This window comes from Rhagoletis zephyria, unplaced genomic scaffold (genome assembly GCF_001687245.7).
Source record: "Rhagoletis zephyria isolate East Lansing unplaced genomic scaffold, Rhagoletis_zephyria_1.1 Rzeph_scaffold_01730, whole genome shotgun sequence".
NCBI classification, from domain to species: Eukaryota; Metazoa; Arthropoda; class Insecta; order Diptera; family Tephritidae; genus Rhagoletis; species Rhagoletis zephyria.
The window spans coordinates 17,873-39,768 of NW_016158814.1; the positions used below are offsets into that span (position 1 = coordinate 17,873).

A 21,896-nucleotide genomic window follows, 5' to 3' on the forward strand; every position below is an offset into this window, starting at 1 on the left:
AGGCTGGAAAAGGCAAAATAAAATAGCGAAAAAGGCAGGAAAAGGCATTAGGTATTGCAAAAAAGGCAAAACAAAATAGCGAAAAAGGCAGGAAAAGGCACTAGGTATTGCAAAAAAAGCAAAATAAGGCACTAAAAAAAGACAGGAAATACGAAGAACAATCAAAAAATACATTTATTTAGAAATGTTTATTTTACAAGTAAACAGAGAAAAACTATGAACCAGTTTCATTATATGAAAAATTTGTACTTTGACTATTTTATCCTTTGGAGTTTCTAACTCATAAAACTTTAATCTGTATAGTTGTAGTAACATTGAACCGCAAGATGCATTTTGAAGTTTTCTGGCAGCATTTTCATTAGATTTTCGCGAAGAAAAGCCTTGAATGTACTAAATGTACGCTCGACGTAAGTTGATACAAGTAGAGCCCAATTTAAATATGGAACATTTGAAACGTTCATATTATCAGGAATAAGGGCGTTTTCCCCGCCCTTTACAATTTTATGCACACCCCTTATTGTCTCCAAGCCGACGTTAGCTGAGAAAACGGCTTTGACTTTTTCCAACACTAATTTGGCAAGAGGTCCCTGCACTTCTATAAGCCGCATGGGCATGTGTATATTTTTTAATCTTTAAACAAAAATTGTAAATCCTATAATCACGTTTTTAAAGGTAGAATAGCCAAAAAAGGCAAATATCTTAAAAAAAGCAAAAAAAGGCAAAAAACGGCAACATCAAATGTGTATATATGGAATCGGAAAGCTAAATCGTGGACATTCTTGATCGAATATACTCTATCTCTTTAGCAGAAAAAAAGGCAATTTCCATAAAATCCGTTCCCTGTTTATGAATATGTATATGATAAAAGCCAGATAGTAAAATATACACATGTGTATATATTTTCATTTATTACAGGGCATCTTGAAAGCGGAAACTTCAAAAAGTAAACGAAAAACGAGAAATCGACTACAGCAATGGATCGCAAGGCATAAACCATAATTACTTTCCGGCAACACTTAAAGGCGTACAAAATTTGTATATTACCAAATATCCATAGGTCTGCACTGCCTGCAAGTTTAACGCTCAGATATATACAATCAAGTCGATCTGAAAATTCAGGATAAAAGTTCATATGTATCGAAATCATTGTGTACTATATTGGGTCATTGAAAAAGACTGCATTAAGCGGCTAGGGCTTTTAAGCTGTATTATTAAATATAACATTTGTCAACTCTGAGTCGCAGACCACATGTGTATAAATAATTGTGTCTACATATCGTAGTGAAAAAATTTGATTGTGCATTTTCCTACTAATAAAATATAATAATATGGAATATCAATTAAATATGCCAATGTAATAAATGTATATGATATAAGCAAACATTTTTGATACATAATTGGTGGTCAGCGGAGCGCAAACATAAATTCTTAAATCAAATATTCCTGGGGCGGAAATAAAATTTTGCAAAAGCACGCGCCAGCCAATAATGTCTGCTATTTCCTCTCATATAATTGGAATTAGCACCACGGGATACACACCTACGACAACGTCGTCTCTAATAACTGCATTCTTAAGGCCAAATGCGTCTGCTGAGAATGGGCCATCGACAACATGCACTTCCACATCAACGGAAATATTAACCGCGTTGTCGTCCTTACCATCTGACTGTGATGATTTAGTTGATATTTCAAAACCTATAACACAAAATATGCATTATTCAGGAACTTCAACATTTAAAAGATTATACGCTGAATCATCCACTGGTAGGCAATTAACAATTGTAAAACCAATTAGTCCTTTATTTTAATTAACGTACAATGTTTGGCAGGTATGACAGCAACATCATCCGTCACAGTCCAGTCGCAACTTCCAATCATGTCATCAGCCGAAGATGCTTGCTCGTTTAAAATCATGTCCGGCGAAGCTATATCCGCTCCAATGCCCTCGACGATAATGTCTTCGCCTGTGTCTACAAATATTAACGCATTAACTGCGCCCTCTGGAGGATCAACACATTTACTCTTTAACAGTCTTGTTTCGGTCGACCGTACACAGCAACAAAACTCACATAGACTTCTAGTGGAAGATCAAAGGACATTGCAACTCGCACTAGAGCTATCAATAGTAGGTTTAAATGATGCGGCTACAAGCACGGTTTGTTCATCAGACCAGACACCTTCCAATAACAATCGTAATATGATTAACAATGCAAACATGCATTCGGCGATTTATCAACAGCAGATAGGAGCGCATCAGCATGTAATGTCAAGCGCACAACAGGAACATTTGAATCAAAAGATTGATTTAAATACACTTAACGCTATGAATGCCGCCGTTTCTGCCATTGCAAACGCCAACAATGGGCATATTGAAAGTAAAGTGAATGATACAGTGGCAAGCACCAATAGTAGCCATAATAGTAGTGTAATATTGAATAAGTTTTCGGTGTCGAATCCACTGTTACCTAATGCAATGGAGGATCGTTCAAAAAAATCCCAAAACATGACGGAATGTGTGCCAGTTCCAAGTTCGGAACATGTCGCAGAAATAGTAGGCCGCCAAGGTAGGTAATATTGAGAGCATGCATATTATCAATGAAATATGTACATATATAAATGGGGCGTTTCACGTCAAATGTCCCAGGCGCGCTCAGTGATACAAAACGGGCTAGCAGACAGAAAATGGAGAAAAAATCGCCAACTACAATTTCTAAAGATTTTTGAACGGGCTATCCGAGGGTTTTATGCGTTTCTCAAAATGTTCCCATTTTCACGGTGAAAATTCTAAATGAAAAATTATTTGTCACCTTTCTCCATAAATTCATAAATATATAAAGCGATTTAGAACGCCAGACCAGTCACGGTGCTCCATCACATCACGGTGGTTCTGTTCGCTTGCACTAATTAAAACATAATACTGGGTTAGCAAATTAAAAAAAAAAAAATCACTTGAACTCGCTGTATTTCGCTCGTTTCAAAATTTTTTGCTATTCCAAAGAATTTAAGTTTAACAACTACCCCTATGCTGCAAGACTTTCGTATTCGGAGAAATGGTATGCTGCAATCCGAATCGTATTTTTGAAAGAAATTGACAGCTTTTTGAGTAATTTTGTACGAAAATAATTCTGCGACGGAAGGAAGATAAAATTAAGCAAAAAGATGTAACTTGATGTGTATTTGGAGGAAACATAAGCGGTGTTCTTTCAAACAGATAAATTTGCCCCTTTTGTAATACGTATACTTTTATTCACTGCTCTATATTTTTTATTTTTATTTTTATTTATTTTTTTTTAATTTTTTATATTTTTTTTTAATTTTTTATATTTTTATTTTAATTATTATTTTTTATTTATTGAATCTGCCCTGCCTAAGAGCCTAACAATAAGTTTTCGAATCTGAATCTATTCACTTAATTTACATCCCCTAGTTGGGATGAGTATTTTCTTAACTGGCCCTAAGAAAAGATTACGACTGGGCTGGTAAGTCATTCCTACGTAGTCTTGAGGTCCTGTTGACACGCAATAAAGATCTTTACACATACACATACATATTTAGTCTTCCGTTGTTCTATTTCGGTTCGTACTTCTGCTATTCTCAAGTCGCAGTGAATGTTCTCATTTCGGATATACCAAGGTGCTCCGGTGATTGTTCGAAGGATTTTAGATTGCGCACGACGAAGGATTTCGATGTTGCTGCTGCTCGCGTTTCCCCATAACTCACATCCATAGGTCCATATCGGTTTTAAAACTGTATTGTAAATAAGCACTTTATACTCCAGACTCAGGGGTGAGCGAGAGTTAATAAGCCAGTGGAGAGAATTAGCCTTCAGCTTGAGATGAAACCTTTTAGCCACTATGTGGTTTCGCCAAGTAAGTCGCCTGTCCAGATGGACCCCTAGGTAAGTGACATGATTGCGTTGTGGTATTTGTACGTTGTTCAAAGTCAAGGACGGACAGTTACTCTTATTCAGTGTAAATGTAACTTGCTTACATTTTTGCTCGTTAACCTTTATTCGCCAGTTTGCGAGCCAATTGGCAACAGTTTCCATATAATTGCCTAGGAGCACAGTTGCTTGTAGAGGCCACTTGGAGCGTCTGATTATGGCAGTGTCATCGGCAAAAGTGGACATTTTCAGGCGGTATTTTGTAGGAATATCCGCGGTGTATAAGACATACAACATCGGGCCAAGGACACTGCTTTGTGGCACTCCAGCTTCGATTGCATGGGCTTCAGAGATGGTGGTGTTACATCGAACTGCAAACTTTCGATTATTAAGGTATGACATAAGCAGTTTGTGTGTGCTTTGTGGGAGTAGCATCTGTATTTTATACATAAGACCGTCTAGCCAGACGCGATCAAATGCTTGGACGACGACGAGAAATATTGCAGCGCAATATTTGTTCCCTCTTTTCAAACACTGTTCGGATTTCGGTTGTTATACGATTTACTTGCTCCATTGTTCCATCTTTTTCCCTGAAGCCAAATTGGTGAAGTGGTATTATGTTGCGGGCTTGCAGATGTGGGGAGATGCGCAACATAAGAAGTTTTTCGAATAATTCCGACATACACGGTAGCAGGCTAATGGGCCTGTGGGGGTAGATATTTTCAGGAGTTAAAAGCCCTTCCGAAAGGCCTTTCTGATTCCCTTCTCCTTTCTTTTTTTTATGAAGTGGCACAAATTGAAGGGCTTCTTCTTTCGCTACCCATGGGTTGGCCTCTAAGGATGGCTTTACTTAAGAAGGCCTACCTAAGTTATCTTCTGGGATAGGAAGATGGCTGCGTTTTGTCCTTTCCGGGTTTTGGTATCATCACAATAGTCGACTTCTTCCAATGGTGAGGGAAATGACAATGTTTTGTGATTGCGTTAAATAGCATACAGCTGCAGGTTGCAGTTGATCCTTAATTACTTTTGAAATTTCTTCAGGTACAAATTTTAGTGGCTCACATTTTGACATATTGGGCNCTAAGTTATCTTCTGGGATAGGAAGATGGCTGCGTTTTGTCCTTTCCGGGTTTTGGTATCATCACAATAGTCGACTTCTTCCAATGGTGAGGGAAATGACAATGTTTTGTGATTGCGTTAAATAGCATACAGCTGCAGGTTGCAGTTGATCCTTAATTACTTTTGAAATTTCTTCAGGTACAAATTTTAGTGGCTCACATTTTGACATATTGGGCACGGGTGGTAGTTGAAAATCATTAGTTGCGGGGTTTGGCCTAAAAACATTTTTTAGATGAGCAGCAAAGGTGTTTGCTTTTTCTGCGTCACCCCGAGCCCATTTGCCATTATGGCCCCGTACTGGCATTTCAGTCTCTATTGGCGCATTTAGATTTTGGTGTGCTTTCCATAACGAGTACTTTGTGCTAGTCGGTGAGAGCTTTTGGATGTACCGGTACTGTGCGTACTGGTCCTCGTTCTTGAGGGATGTGTGGCCGCCTTGAGCAGTTGTTTTGATGCTGGTGATCTATGAGTCTGCCATATCCGTCGTAGGCGTCGTTTTTCCAATACAAGCATTTCAATTTTCCTATTGGTTAAATTAAATTTTTTATGTTGCACATAACCTTTCTGGGGTGTGGAAACGCTAGCGGCTGCTCTAAGTGTAGATTCAAGAGCGGCTATGGAGTTCTCAATATCGGTCGGCGTACCTAAATTTGGATCGAGGTCTATATGCGCACTGATATATTTTTTATACTTAAACCAATTTGTAGCCCTTGTCTTGAGCATATAGGGTGACGGCCAATATGTAGGCTTTCCATGAGAAGCGTAATCGAGTTTGTTTCTACATATAAGCGCATTGTATAATTGCTTGCAGCAAGGAAGGGCTCTCCCAGCTAACTGAAGAAATCCATAAACTGTTTTTCTGTTATAGTGAAACGTGGGAGACAATAAACCGCGAACAGCGTAATACAGTGATAACAGTTTGCGGGATTTCGCCCTTTTTTCGGGATTTTATGACTTAAAAGGGCGAAAGGTATTTTCTGTCGAAAAGCGGGATTTTCGGCAAATCATACCAAGCACAAAAATTTAGTAATGGATAAGTAGGAAACAGCTGCCATACTCTGCGGTAAATTAACGCCGTTCATATAAATCCTATCAGCGCAAGCGTCACGATAACAACGAATAGGGGTGATGAAGGAGAGAAAAAAAGCGTCGGCCACCATTTGTAAGCCAATTGTAGGTATGTTCATCTACTTTCTGAACAGAAAATAGCGGATAGGAGAAAAAATGAATATTACGCCCAGGAAGAGCGAAATAAAAAAGAGTTTAAAACACCAAGCTAGTAGAAATTTGTGACGCGAATTCTGACCGAGTTATTTGTGCTTTTTTATGATTTTTTTATGTTTTTTCTATGATGTGTACTAGCCAAAACTAGTAATAATTATTAGTAACTATCCGTACAAGAACAAACTTAGCGCAAATGGCTGAAATAAAACTCTGCATGTTCTTTGCTGATAATAACGTGGCTTTACAAATTATTGATAGCCTAGTACTACTACTGAAAACAATTTTTTTTTATTTAAAAATTGTAAAAGACATTAAGTTGGGAAGAGCAAAGTGTACGGGGGTGATCAAAACTGTTATTTGCGAAGAAGAAAATAAGGAAATTGAAAATGATTTAAAGAAAGTTTTCAATTTTTATTGACGAATCAACTGATATTGCTAATAAAAAAAAATTGCGGTATCGTGGTTAGATATGTAAAAGATTTGGTTAGTTGAACTCAACGCAAATGATTGTAGTGGATTGAAAATATATCAAAATGTAAAACCATATTAGCTAAGCGTAATATCCCGCTTAAAAATATAATTGCATTAGCAAGCGACAATGCCACTGTTATGATAGGACGACATCATTAGCGCACACAAGGGGTGGGTTTTGGGGTTGAAACCCCCCCTAAAGCTAATAACCTCAAAAACAAACTGTATCTTAAAGATAAGAATTCAGCTCTCAAGGAAATCATAAGAAATATTTATTATAATTTCTGTTGCTTGAAAAAAGCGCTTTGCTTTTGCTATAAATTTTCATGAGAAAATAAATATACGACCATTTTTTTCTTGAGAGCTGCAAACTGGTTTAAGAAATGTTGGTGGAAGAAAATTTCTTTTCCATTTCTTGTCCGTCGTTTTATATACATTTTTCGTTTTTCTTGAGAGTTCAGTTAATTTTTTCGGTATTCGAAATATTAAAAAAATGTGGCAATCGTGAAAAATCACCATCTCTATCGAAAACCAGAAACCAGGAATCGAAAAAATGAACATATAAATGCANATAAAAAAATAATTATTGAAATCGGTTCACGTGGTCCAAAGTTATGTATTAGGACGAATTGATAACCTCCCCTTTTTTTGAAATCGCTTAAAAATGTTTGAGTTCTGTTAATCTTATGCAAATCAAGTGCAGTTTATGAATTTTAAAACGTTTCTTTATTTAATACATACTGTAAATAAAACTTGCATAAATGTATTTTAAAGGGCGTATTATCTGAAGCGAATTTGCAGTATATTCCGGTGATATATCTTCAGAAATATAAACCCCCCTAAAATATATTCCTGGGTGCGCCCCTGGACGACATAATTAATTTTGTGCTCATCTGGAAAAAGATCTCCCTCATAAGCTTGTGGTGATGAAGTGTATATGCCATTCATCTGCTTTGGTTGTTAAGGCAGCGAAAATTGTACTGCCTGATGAGGTGGAGTTAGTTTTAAAATTGATAGGCTCATATATATCTGAAAGTGCTAAAAGCTCAGCACAGTTACAAGAATCTCAGCAAACTTTTAACGGATCTAGTCATAAAATCATTTCACCTTCAGCAACAAGATGGTTAACACTGCAACCATGTATAGTGAACTTGCTTAAAAACTGGTCCACTTTAAAATACTTTTTTTTTATATGAAGCAAATTTTACAAAAAGACCTAAGGCAAAAAAAATTCTAACTAGTTTAAATAATGATGAAATAAAATCTTACTTGATTTTTTTAAAACATATTTTAATACCGTTTAATCGATTTAATACCATTTTCCAAAGCACTTGCATAATGATTCACAAACTGCACCATGAGTCATTCGGTATAATGATATTATTAATTCCAATACGGAACTTCATCCACTAGAAATGAATTTTAATAGCGAGTTTATAAGTTATACCGACAGTAATTTGGAAAAAGTAAAGTGCTTGAAGTTAGGAAAACGTGTGGGGAATTCGTGAAGTTGTGTATTTTGAAAATATTAGAGAAATTCCCAATCAATGATTCCTTTTTCAAATGCCTTGAGTTTCTAGATCCTGAACTTGTTTTAAATGAATGTAAAAAGAGTTAATTGCAAGTCTTTAGAAATCATAGCGTTATACACAGATGTTGACCAGTTTGATTTAAACGATGAATGGAAAAATATTTTGAGTGATTCCATTATCAATGAAAATAAAATTAGCGATGTGCAAACTTTTGGGAGTTACTCGTTAACAAAAGGGCAGTAAATGGAGATTTGTTATATCCGTATTTAAGGAAATTATATAGTTTTGTAATATCTTTGCCACATTCTAAGGCTGACTGCGAACGAACTTTTACGATGGTTACTGACATCAAAAAGAAAAAGAGAAACAGATTAAGCGAACAAGCATTCAATACAATATGTGTAATCTAATCTAATTTACGTAACAAACAACTTAACTGTACAAATTATACTTGCAATGATAATCACTTAAAACTGTTACAAACTGTTTTTTCTTTTTCCACTTTTTTCATGTGGTTGTTAATTTTGTTGGTTTTCGTTAATAATTCTATTTTTAGAATGTTTAACTTTTAGGTGTGCTCGTCCTTAAGTTATTTGTTTTTGTTATTTTATGGGCTTATAACAATGATATTCAACAATTTTATTGAGCTTGAGGCCGTTTTTTTTAATGAAAACTGTTGTGGAAAAATTAACAATAATTTATAAATAGTAGAAGTGGCAGCTATTTCGGAGATTACCACATCTCCTCATCAGACTTCTTCAGCGGGATTCGACCCGACGACCCCAGCTGACTCAGCCAGTTGCCTACGCGCTGTGTCAAGTTCGCCTTTTAAACTGTTGTTGCTTTTTCCACTTTTTTCATGTGAGCCAACTACAATCCAGCGCAGCCATTCCAGTGCTATTTAAACTTGTTCATGTGGTTGCTAATTTTGTTGGTTTTCGTTAATAATTCTCCCCCTTATTCTAGAACCCGAGTTTTCGTAATTCGTAATCTTAGCCACGCTGCGAAAAACGAAAAATCCAGATGCTGCAACCCTTGCGGAAACATGTGCAGCATTGCCAGCTATCAGTTTTTTTTCGAAGATAGCTGAATGAAGGAAAACGAAGTGGAAAGGAATTAAAAAAACACTCATCATGTGCTTGTTTAATGTAAAATTGCAATATTACGCTCTTGTAGTAGGTATGTCTGCATACCAAATTTCAAGTTCATGTGACTTATCGTTCCGAAGTTATGACTGATTAAATATTCCACGCCTATGAAATGTGCCACGCCGCCTTTTACAAACTCATTTATGTATACCCTACTATAAGCACCTATGTACCATAGATATGTCTGCATACCAAGTTTCACGTTTATGTGCCTTGTGGTTCCGAAGTTATAGTTGATTAAAAATACCATGCCTTTGGGATGTGCCACANGAAGTGGCAGCTATTTCGGAGATTACCACATCTCCTCATCAGACTTCTTCAGCGGGATTCGACCCGACGACCCCAGCTGACTCAGCCAGTTGCCTACGCGCTGTGTCAAGTTCGCCTTTTAAACTGTTGTTGCTTTTTCCACTTTTTTCATGTGAGCCAACTACAATCCAGCGCAGCCATTCCAGTGCTATTTAAACTTGTTCATGTGGTTGCTAATTTTGTTGGTTTTCGTTAATAATTCTCCCCCTTATTCTAGAACCCGAGTTTTCGTAATTCGTAATCTTAGCCACGCTGCGAAAAACGAAAAATCCAGATGCTGCAACCCTTGCGGAAACATGTGCAGCATTGCCAGCTATCAGTTTTTTTCGAAGATAGCTGAATGAAGGAAAACGAAGTGGAAAGGAATTAAAAAAACACTCATCATGTGCTTGTTTAATGTAAAATTGCAATATTACGCTCTTGTAGTAGGTATGTCTGCATACCAAATTTCAAGTTCATGTGACTTATCGTTCCGAAGTTATGACTGATTAAATATTCCACGCCTATGAAATGTGCCACGCCGCCTTTTACAAACTCATTTATGTATACCCTACTATAAGCACCTATGTACCATAGATATGTCTGCATACCAAGTTTCACGTTTATGTGCCTTGTGGTTCCGAAGTTATAGTTGATTAAAAATACCATGCCTTTGGGATGTGCCACACCCCCTTTTACAGACTCATTTATATATATACCTTACTAAAAGCACCTACCATAGATATGTCTGCATACCATATTTCAAGTTCAGGTGACTTACGGTTCCGAAGTTATAATAATAATAAAAATAGATTGGCGCTTACACATATGTTATTGTTTGGCCGAGCTTCTCCGAAGTTATAGCTGATTAAATATTTCACGCCTACGGGAGGTGCCACGCCCCCTTTTACAATTCTTCCCATTTTTTCGCATGAGTATGGAACTAATTTCATTTATCTTGACACCAAGTCTCAGTACTCTACCACAAACATTTTAAGAGATATACAACATGAAAGTTTTAGTTAGTATTGGAGGTGCCACGCCCCCTTTTCCAGTACTGCCCATTTTTCTCTATGCCTTCCCGGGGTAAAAAAAATAAGTGTGCAAAGTTTCGTGCGATTTCGTGTCGCGGTTTAAAAGTTATACGGCAATAAACAAACAGACATTCACATTTATATTATATAGATAGATAGATAGATTGTTAATTTTTCCACAATAGTTTTCATTAAAAAACGGCCACAAGCTCAATAAAATTGTTGAATATAATTGTTATAAGGCCATAAAATAACAAAAACCAATAACTTAAGGACGAGCACACCTAAAAATTTAACATTCTATAAATAGAATTATTAACAAAAACCAACAAAACTAACAACCACATGATCAAGTTTAAATAGCACTGAAATAGCTGCGCTTGATTGTAGTTGGCTCACATGAAAAAAGTGGAAAAGCAACAACAGTTTATAAGGCGAACTTAGCACAGTGTGTAGGCAACTGGCTGAGTCAGCTGGGGTCGTCGGTTCGAATCCCGCTGAAGAAGTCTGATGAGGAGATGTGGTGATCTCCGAAATAGCTACCACTTCTACCATTTATAAATTATTGTTAATTTTTGGACAATAGTTTTCATTAAAAAAACGGCCTCAAGCTCAATAAAATTGTTGAATATAATTGTTATAAGGCCATAAAATAACAAAAACAAATAACTTTTTTATAAAAGTTAAAGTGGTTTTTGTTATACAATTTTAAATCTAATATTTTTTAAGCAGCTTATATATAAAAATTTTTCAAAAAGTTATGGGTTTAACATCAAGTATTTCAAAAGTTATAAAGATGTAATTGCAGTGCACACGCGCGCTCCAAAACGCTTTATAAGCCAGAATTTTTTTTTATTAATGATTTCTATGTAAAAAAATCAATTGACATGACTAAAAACAATGTTAATAATCAGCATTGGGAAAAATTCAAATACATTTTCGTTTTGAATTTTCACCGTGAAGATCGAAAATGCTGGAAAGCGCATAGCACCATTGGATAGCCCGTACAAAACTATAGAAAGCATAGTTGGTGAATGTTCCCCCCATTTTCTGTCTGCTCCCCAGCTAATCGTTTGCACCACTAAGGATTTCTGGGTCTTTTGACGTGAAACCGCCTTGATACACGTAGAAGAAGTAGTGTAAAAGCAAGGCATATTAAACAGGTAATAGCAGTAGAGCAAACACAACCCTGCCATGTATTTTGTTCTTGATTGAGAAACCTAGAATGTCAAAACAGAAAGAAATGTAAGCACGTTCGACTAATCAAAAGCAAACAAAAAGGATATTTTTAAATATTATATTTTACTAGCAAATACCCAGAGGGCTTTGCTGGGTCTGTAAAGTATTTGCAAGCAATAGATGGGCTTGTAGTCACATATCATGCGTCAGCTGTCATAGCTGAGGAAAGGCCCATACTTTTGTTCGGAGTTACAGTATGGTGACGAACGCTGGATAAAACCCGTCCAAAAGTAAAATCGAAAGGTGTTTATCAAGAGGTCCAACCCCTGCAAAGCTGCTAAAGCTCTATCGGTTCTTCTTGTCTGCCTGCTTCGATCACAAGTTTTCGGCAACAACCACTGTTAGGAGCGGAAAGTGAAGTGTAAAACTTGACCCTAGTCCCATTTTAATTTTCAGGAAATAACTACTTGTAACCATGAAACTGCGTCTACCGAGTCTCTAGTCCTCCTTGATAGTCTCCCCATCAGCTCAGATGTTGACAAAACATCAACGTACGCCGTTAAATTTAAATACACGAAGACGTTAAGGCTTCTCTAATGATTTCTAATGCAGTTGCAGGAACGAGGAAAAGGTGAAGAGCATCGAGCACTTTGTCTGCCACTGTGCTGTCTTGTGCTAAATACAACAACGTAAACTGAAACATCTCTTAATCGGTTGCACATCGCACTAAGAATATTTTAGTTTTCACAGCCTTATCTGGTGTGTACGAGAAAATTATCTATATAAACAATACGCAGGTCATCAGATCTGCACCGTTCGTTCGATTTTCAAAAATGAGGTGTCAAATTAAAGGGCTTGAGCTGAAGATTTGCATCAAGGCTTTAGCTTTTTGAAGAGAGTTGCCACCTGTTAAACAACTACACTCAAATTATTTAATTAACAGTGCCTGTGCCACCTGTTTAAAAAATTAAACTAAATTTCAATTATGGAATTAGATAATAGAAATAAATATGTCCATATGGGCGGCAGACGAAAAGACTTTAAGAAGGGAAAAGTTTGTTAATATTTTGAACGGGGTTGCCACCTGTTCTAAAAGGCGAATTCAGTTAACTTATGAATGAAAATGAACAAAAAATAACAATGAAATATTAAAATATGTCAAACAAAAGAGTGTTAAGAAATCTTTAGTTTTAACACTAAGAGTAATTTTGAGGTATTTAAAGAGAGTTGCCACCCGTTTAGAAGTTAAATTCAAATTATTTAATAAGTTTAATGAATTACTAAAATATTGGTATCACTCGAAATAGATTTGACAATACTTTCTTTCTGAACTATATTTAGAGGGTTGCCACATGTTCAAAAAATAAGATTCAACTTAATTCATTAGGTTAATGGAATATGTATCACGATGTCAGACGAAGGTTATTTGAGAAGGTTTTAGCTTGAAAATATTTTGTAGAGGGTTGCCACCTGTTTGAAAAGTTGAATTTAATTATGTGAAATGCCAAAAGATGTAACAACATCGTAAATGGAATGGAAAGTCATTTTTTTCATGAAATGATGTTCGGAGTTGTAGTTCGATGAAATCCATCATATAAATCAAAGGGGGAATTTTGAATTTTTTATTAGTTATGACATTTTGCATTTCAAAGTTTGCTACGTCTTTTTGCATTTCAGGTGACGATATATACAATTTATATGAAATATTAAAAGGCGGGTGCCTAACGAAAGAGTGTTAAGTTTGAGCATTTATGTTTGAAGGGGGTTGCAACCTGTTTAAAAAGTTACATTGAAATTATTTAGAAAGATATATGGATTACTAAAAGATGGATCTAAATCGAAATGCGGTTTAAAAGGCTTTATTTCTGACCTTTAATTAGGAGGGTTGCCACGTGTTTAAAAATTCAAATTCTACTTAGTTCATAATTTAATTGATATATTTATCACAATGTTAGACGAAAAGAACGTAAGAAGATTTTAGTTTGACAAGGATTTCTACCCAAGATTTACGAAATATTGGAGTATCAGTGTCAAGGTCATTAGATTTGCACCGTTCTTTCGAATTTCAATTATGAGAGGTCGAAGTAAAGACCTCGGCTTGTGGATGTGCGATAAGGTTTTAATTTTTATAGTCAGACCTTTTTTATCGGGTGATTTGGAATTTGATGATATCAAAAACCGACACTATGCGAGACCATTCTTCACTCGGAAACGGCTGCACGGATTTAGATGAAATATGACATTTGGATTGTTTATAGATCTGCCTAACATTTGCAATAGTTTTTGAATTAAACTTTTGGGCGTTTTAACGCCATGCGGGTTCACTGGCTATTATTATTATATGGAAACAATGTGCTAAATTACAGTCAGTAATTACAATATATAAGGAGCGCTAGTAGAAAAGACCTTCGGCAGTATGGGAAAATATGATATGTATGGGATGTGTGGGGGATTATTGTTACACACAATTCAGAGCGATTAGAAAACACGTCCGCCTGGTTTGACAATATGCGGCACACATCAGAAGTGGGATTCTAGAAACGCTACCCTGAATTTCTGCCTCTGAAATCTCTAAAAAAATAATTGCATTTTTGTTTCTACCCAGCAAACATTGAGGTTAGCTATCGATTAGAGAATGATTGGAGAACTAGCCACAGTCTCAAACGTTAGAGAACGACTCGAAAAACTATCGAAATCATAGCGATCTCAAAAAAAATGGGACATAGTTCTCGACTCGAAAAAATATTAATTCTCTAATCGAATTCTAATGTTGATCTCTAATGGGATTCGAATGTGAAATTCAAACTGCTGTTTTGTTTTATTATATAAAACGCTTTGTTTGTAAAATTTGTATTAAATGTATTTACAATAAAATAATAATGAATTATTTGAACTTAAAAATAAGTTATGGTTAATTCATTTGAAATATTGCTTATTTACATTTATTTGAATTTGCGTTGTTTCTCTTCGTCATCGACTCGAGAACGATTATAGAATTCCCCTAGTTATCTAATGTAGAAATCCAAATTTCTCTAAAGTTAGAGACTGTGTTTGCTGGGTACAAAAAATGTTGCGTTTTCATTGCCCTCTCCTTAGTATTTGCGTGAAGAGAGCAATGAGTAGGTAACATTTTTCGGTAGAAAAGAAAACGCCTTAAGACATGGGCCTGAAAATATGCAACTCGAAGGCCAAATAAAACTCGAATTCAAATAAAATCGTAAGCATTATGGATAGGTTAGGTTTCCTTGGAGGCGTTGCATATTTTTAAGCGCATGGCTTATTCATTTAGAGATTTTTAACGATATAAATATATAGTGGCGATTTCTAGAATCCCACTGCAGGTCAGTCTAATATATCGCAATGGAGGCTTCTTGCTGAAGTGTTATGGCCTTATTCATAAAAAATAAAGTAGTTTAAAATGCTTTATAAATTGACGATTTCATAAATTTTTCAAATTATAAACATTTTGTAAAGCTACTTTATTATTTATGAATAAGGCTATTAGTCTCTTCATTCCCTTTACAGTGTGGCAGTCATAAGCTATGGTGAATCCAATCCACACCAAGCTTTGCACAATCTTCGTTTTCTATTTTCTTTTACCACTGTTTAGCCGACTACTAACACCTAGCGCCTAAATGCATACTACATTCTCGATCAACCTACATAGAAAGGGCAGCACAGATATGTATGTACACAGCTGAATGTGCGAAAATTTCCTTTATGCAATTTATGAAATTTTTGCATATGCACTTCTCAAGTGTCATATAGCAGGACTTATTAAATAAAGTAATAAGTTTATGGCACTTCAAAAGCATGTCCGGCCTAGTCTACCGCATCCTTCGGACAACTCGTCTGGACTTGAGTACATTGATATGAATGGTGAATGTACTTGTCTCTACGAGGTGAATGGCAAAGATGAGCTTTCCAAGTCATATGTATTCTCTGCTCTTTCTTCAAAACTTGTATCTGCTAAGCTGTAATATATGAAATGTGTCTTTAATATCTTATTCTAGAACCCGAATTTTCGTAATTCGTAATTCGTAGCTACACTGCGAAAAACGAAAAATCCAGATGCTGCAACCCTTGCGGAAATATGTGCAGCATTGCCAGCTATCAGTTGTTTTTCGAAGATAGCTGAATGAAGGAAAACGAAGTGGAAAGGAATTAAAAAAACACTTATCATGTGCTTGTTTATTGTAAAATTGCAATATTATATTTATAATATTTTAATTATTATTTTTAATTTGTAGTAGTGTAAACGCCTTATGNGTTTTACCCTATCCCTAAGCTTAATATTCTAAAAAACGTGTATATATATAAATTTGAAAAAACGTGATTATTGTAGTAGTGTAAACGCCTTATGATGTAAATTATATTGCGATAGTCTAAGCACCGTGTAATATAATTCATGTTCCACAAATAATAGTATCTGGCAACACCATTAATAGTGATTAAGCAAAATATGTATATGGTAATACCGGCAGGCAATGGCAAACCTCCGAGTGTATTTCTGCCATGAAAAACAGCTTCTCATAAAAATACAATCGCCGTTCGGAGTCGGCGTAAAACTGTAGGTCCCTCCGCTTTGTGTGACAACATCAAGGCGCACGCCACAAGTCGGAGGAGAAGCTCGGCCAAACACTAACATATGTGTAAGCGCCAATCTATTATTATTATTAATACTGCAAGAAAATAAAACGACATTACTTCGTGAACTCTACAGCATCAGGTGTGCGAAATCGCAACCCTTGTTCAACTAAGTAAAAATATAAATTAATAAATCTCTACGAGCCAAAGAGAATGGCACAGAAGCAGCAAATAGCTGAGGCATTGCGGGATATGGGTATTCCTTTCCCTGAAACAGCGACCGTGAGGCAACTTAAGAGTTTGCTGGCACGTGCAGTAGGCGCCCCTCAAGAGGACGAAAACCACTTAAGCGAGAGAACCTCAGTGGTGGCCCGCAGCAAAACTTCGGCAACAAGTGCTCCAACGCCAAGCACAAAAGGCATTCAGCAAGGAGCAGCAGCAACCGGTGAAAAACCAGCAGTGATCGAAATCGTAGCCTCAGCAGTAGCAAATAGTGAACCTTCCGATACTTCCGTTACCTCCGATACCTCCGTTACGGCAAAAAGCCGTAATACAGTTATGGGCAGCGACGCCACTTCCGTTGAGCAGACAGCCAACCTTCAGCGAACTTCAGCCCCTACCAATCAATATACCTCAGTACTAGGCCCAGACGTCGGCGTCGGTGTCGGTGTCGCATCCGATCTAACGGAACTCGAGTTGCAGTTAGAAAAACGCTTGCGCATTCTGAAACTGCAAAGGAAATAACGGAGTTGGAAAAAGGCGCAACGGCACGCCAACTATCCGTTAGCTTTTCTGACATCGAAAATGCGATTGTAAAGCTTAGCGGCGACAACAAAGCAGATGTCCTCAAATGGATCCGCGACTTCGAAAATATAACTGAGTGCTATGGCTACGACGATGTAGCAAGGCCCCTACTGGCACGCCGCTTGCTCACTGGCAGTACACAATTATATTTAAGCATGGTGAACGCTCACTCTTGGGGCGAGCTGAAAGCCGCCCTCATCAAAGAATTTAAAAAGTCGGTAAGCATAAAAGAAACCTTTATGAAATTAGAGATAGAGTATGGCGGAAAGATGAAAGCCTCACCCGCTACGTACTGACAATGCAAGAAATCGCGCAAACGGCACCAATCGACGAAAGTGAGCTAGTAGAGTTTATTGTAGACGGGCTACAAGATAATTCTGGTAACGCCTTAATCTTCAGCGGCGTATCTACGCTAGAAGCACTGAAAGCCTTGTTGCCAAAATACGAAAAAATGGTTCAGAAACGCGTGAGCCGAAACACCACTGGGGCAACAAGGAGTGGAAGTGAGGAGGTGTGGAGCTACAATTGCTCACGCTACGGTCACATCGCTAAGGACTGCGGGCAAGAGAAGAGGCCGAAAGGTTCCTGCTTCAAATGTGGCAAGTTAGACCACATCTCCAAGGACTGCCCAAGGAAAACGGTAGCAGCGTTGGAAGGCGTAGACTATAAGCCAGTTAGCTTTAGAGAAATGGTAAGTGTCGCTTTCATATCAAACCGCACAACTGCCTCGCAGTACATAAATTTTGTTTCTTTACTTGATACGGGCAGCCCGAGTAGCTTCATACAACTCAAGAACTATAAATCACAAAAGGGGAATGTAGAGCAGTTTAGGAGCATTGGACAGTCCCAAATAAAACCCAAAGGAGAAATTTTAGTTTTAGTTAAATTTCGAAATATTATAAAACCGTTGAGACTTTTTGTTCTAAACGAGGCTGAAATGCCATTTAAGTTACTTTTGGGAAGAGATTTTCTCAAAAAATTTGATATTAATTTGTTCATGAACAGTGAAAATAATGAATTTAATAAAATCAGTACATGTAAACCTAACGAGGAGCCTCTTTTAATTCCGCTGGGTAATAATTGTGAAAAGGCAAGGTGTAGAATTCTTACGGAACCAATTTCAGATGCAAGCAATAGCGAAGTTGTTCAAGACATCTTTAACATAGAAAGCTTCAAAGAAACCGATGACGCAATTGATGTAAACCCTAAGTTACCTTCAGTTTTGGTAGAAAAATTCAAGCTTATGATAAAAAACACTTACGTAGAGAAATTAACAGAAGACCTTCCGAATATTGACTATGAAGCCAAGATCATCCTTACGTCAAACACTCCGACCTTCTGCTCACCGAGACGTCTATCATTAGCTGAGAAAAATGAAGTTAACCGCATTAACGAAAACCTACTTAAGAAAGGTATTATTAGGCACAGTGATTCCCCTTACGCATCACCTATCGTCCTTACGAAGAAAAAGTCGGGGGAAACTAGAATGTGCATCGATTACAGAAATCTAAACAAATCAATCGTGAGAGATAATTACCCACTTCCGTTAATAGAAGACTGTTTAGAATACTTGGGTGGGAACAAAATTTTTACACTTTTAGACCTTAAGTCAGGATTTCACCAAATCAGAATGGCCGAAGAATCAACCAAGTATACCTCATTTGTGATACCAAATGGCCAGTACGAATTCCTAAGAATGCCTTTTGGGCTGAAGAATGGGCCAGCGATCTTCCAGAGATTTATCACAAAAGTTTTAAAAGAATTTATCGAAAAGAACGAAATAATAGTTTATATGGACGACATTATTATTGGCAGCAAAAATTCGATAGACCATTATAACTTACTTCAGAAAGTGTTAGAAAAATTATCAGTACATGGCCTTGAAATAAAGTTGAGTAAGTGCAAATTTGTTTACAGTGAGATAGAATACGTTGGATACAAAGTATCCGAGAGTGGTATTAGACCTTCCGAAAACCACATAAAAGCCATAACGAACTACCCAGTCCCTAAGAACCAACGAGATTTACAGTCATTCATTGGACTGTGTTCATACTTTAGAAAATTTGTTCAATCTTTTTCAATATTAGCACGCCCACTATACGACCTATTAAGAAAAGATGCGAAACTCGATTTTAACGCCATGTGCATCAGCGTCTTCCAAAAACTAAAAGAAAAACTAGTATCGAGCCCAGTACTGTCAATATACAACCACAAACGAGAAACCGAATTACACTGCGATGCGAGCTCGCATGGCTTCGGTGCAATTCTGCTGCAGAAACAGAACGATGGGCAGTTACACCCAGTAGCTTATTTTTCAAAAAGAACTTCTGAGGCAGAAAGTAGATATCATAGCTTTGAGTTGGAAACCCTAGCAATAATTTATGCCCTACGCCGATTTCGAGTATACCTCGAAGGAATTAAATTTAAAATACTAACGGACTGCAACTCCCTCACATTAACACTTAACAAAAAACTGGTGAATAGGCGAATAGCAAGATGGGCTCTAGAATTGGAAAATTACAACTACACTATATCTCATAGGGCAGGCACAAAAATGTCGCACGTTGATGCACTTAGTAGAACCGGAACTGATAGTGAAAATATAGTTGGAGTTATTGATAGGGAAGATATTGACTTTCAGTTACAAATAATGCAGTCGCGAGATCAGGATATAGTAAAGCTAAAACATAAACTTGAAGCCGAAAATGTGAAAGATTTTGTGATGGAAAATGGAGTTGTATTTAGGAAAAATAATGATATTTTGTAATTATACGTCCCTAAAGAACTCGAAACAGAGGTTATAAGAACCATTCACGAGCAACTAGGACATCAGGCTACTGAAAAATGTTATCAGAAAATTGGATTAAACTACTGGTTCCCGGACATGAAAAACAAAATTGACAACTTCAAGAAAAATTGCATCAAGTGCATTATGTATTCCGCCCCGAATAGAGCAGGAGCTAGACAACTGCACAACATCCCTAAACACCCTAAGCCCTTTCACACAATCCATCTTGACCACTTAGGCCCCCTTCCGTCACTGCAATCAAAAAGAAAACATATTCAGGTCGTAATAGATGCCTTTACCAAATACGTGAAATTGTACCCAGTGCTAACGACAAGCACTAAGGAAGTAACTGCTGCACTTAACAAATATTTCGAATATTATAGCCGACCCCAAAGATGCATAACGGATAGAGGTAGTTGTTTTACATCGAAAGAATTTGAAGAGTATATGGTGAACAAAAACATCTCCCACATAAAAGTAGCAGTACACTCCCCTCAGGCGAATGGGCAGGTAGAAAGAATAAACCGAAGTCTAGTAGGAATGCTAGCATAATTAAGTGACCCCATAACACACGCTGATTGGGTCAAACAGATAGTTAAAATCGAATTTGCCTTAAATAACTCCGTAAACAGGTCGATTGGTGTAACGCCAAGCCAAGCCCTTTTTGGCGCGAATCAGAGGGGTGAAACAATAGACAAACTTACGGAATACCTAGACGCGTACATTTCAGACACGGGGGGGAGGGATCTGGAAGCGATACGTAGCATTGCTGAGCAAAACATTGAGAAACTGCAAACATATAACCTAACTCGAAGTGAGCAGAAGGGTATTAGAGTGACCACGTTCAAAGAAGGAGACTTCGTGGTTATAAAAAATATAGACACCACAGTAGGTGTGAATAAGAAACTTCTACCGAAATTTAAGGGACCGTATATTATACATAAGAAACTTCCGAATGACCGCTATGTAATTCGAGACATTGAAAACGGGCAAATTACGCAAATACCATACGACAGCATTGTAGAAGCATGTAACATCAAATTGTGGAAAAGTAAAGAAACAGAATGTGCGAATGAAAGCGGCACTGAAACAAAGGACTTAGAAAATTAGCTCATAAGTAATATTGTGACATGAATGACTATTAGACGGATCGAGGACGATCCCTTGTAAGGTCAGATTGGCCGAGATGTAGTAGTGTAAACGCCTTATAATGTAAATTATATTGCGATAGTCTAAGCACCGTGTAATATAATTCATGTTCCACAAATAATAGTATCTGGCAACACCACTAATAGTGACTAAGCAAAATATGTATATAGTAATACTGCAAGAAAATAAAACGACATTACTTCGTGAACTTCTACAAATTATTATTATTTTAATATTATTATATTTATTGTTTATTGCAATTGCACGCTCTTGTAGTAGGTATGTCTGCATACCAAATTTCAAGTTCATACGACTTATCGTTCCGAAGTTATGACTGATTAAAAATTTCACGTCTATGAAATGTGCCACGCCGCACAGTGGCACTTTTGGGTGATTTAGGAGAGAAAAATTAATTACGCAGTGATGGATGAACATTTTTGATTCAAACTTTGCTTATATATTTGTATGATATCTAGTAATATATACACAAAATATTTTTGATCTACCTCCCACCCCGCCCCCTATGCAGTACATTGTACTATGCCTGCCTACTATTACGTGGTACACCCCCTTTCTAGCTCTTACGAAACATCTAAATATTTTTATTTTTATTTGAGTTGTTTTCTTAAAGAAATCTAAGTTCAGGTGAGTATAAATTCAGCTTCTTAATATTGTGCATTTTTTTTTTAA

General features: G+C 36.8%; 1 protein-coding gene across 1 annotated transcript in view; it reads left to right on the forward strand.

Moving 5' to 3' along the window:
* Positions 1–921: 921 nt before the first annotated feature.
* Positions 922–21,896, forward strand: part of LOC108364962 (uncharacterized) — a 48,522-nt gene continuing 27,547 nt past the window's right edge. Inside the window, exons 1-2 of the mRNA XM_017618849.1 lie at positions 922–1,764; positions 1,830–2,564. Coding sequence (XP_017474338.1) covers positions 1,488–1,764; positions 1,830–2,564 — 1,012 coding nt within the window. The 5' untranslated portion in view covers positions 922–1,487. The remainder of the gene's footprint in view (positions 1,765–1,829; positions 2,565–21,896) is intronic.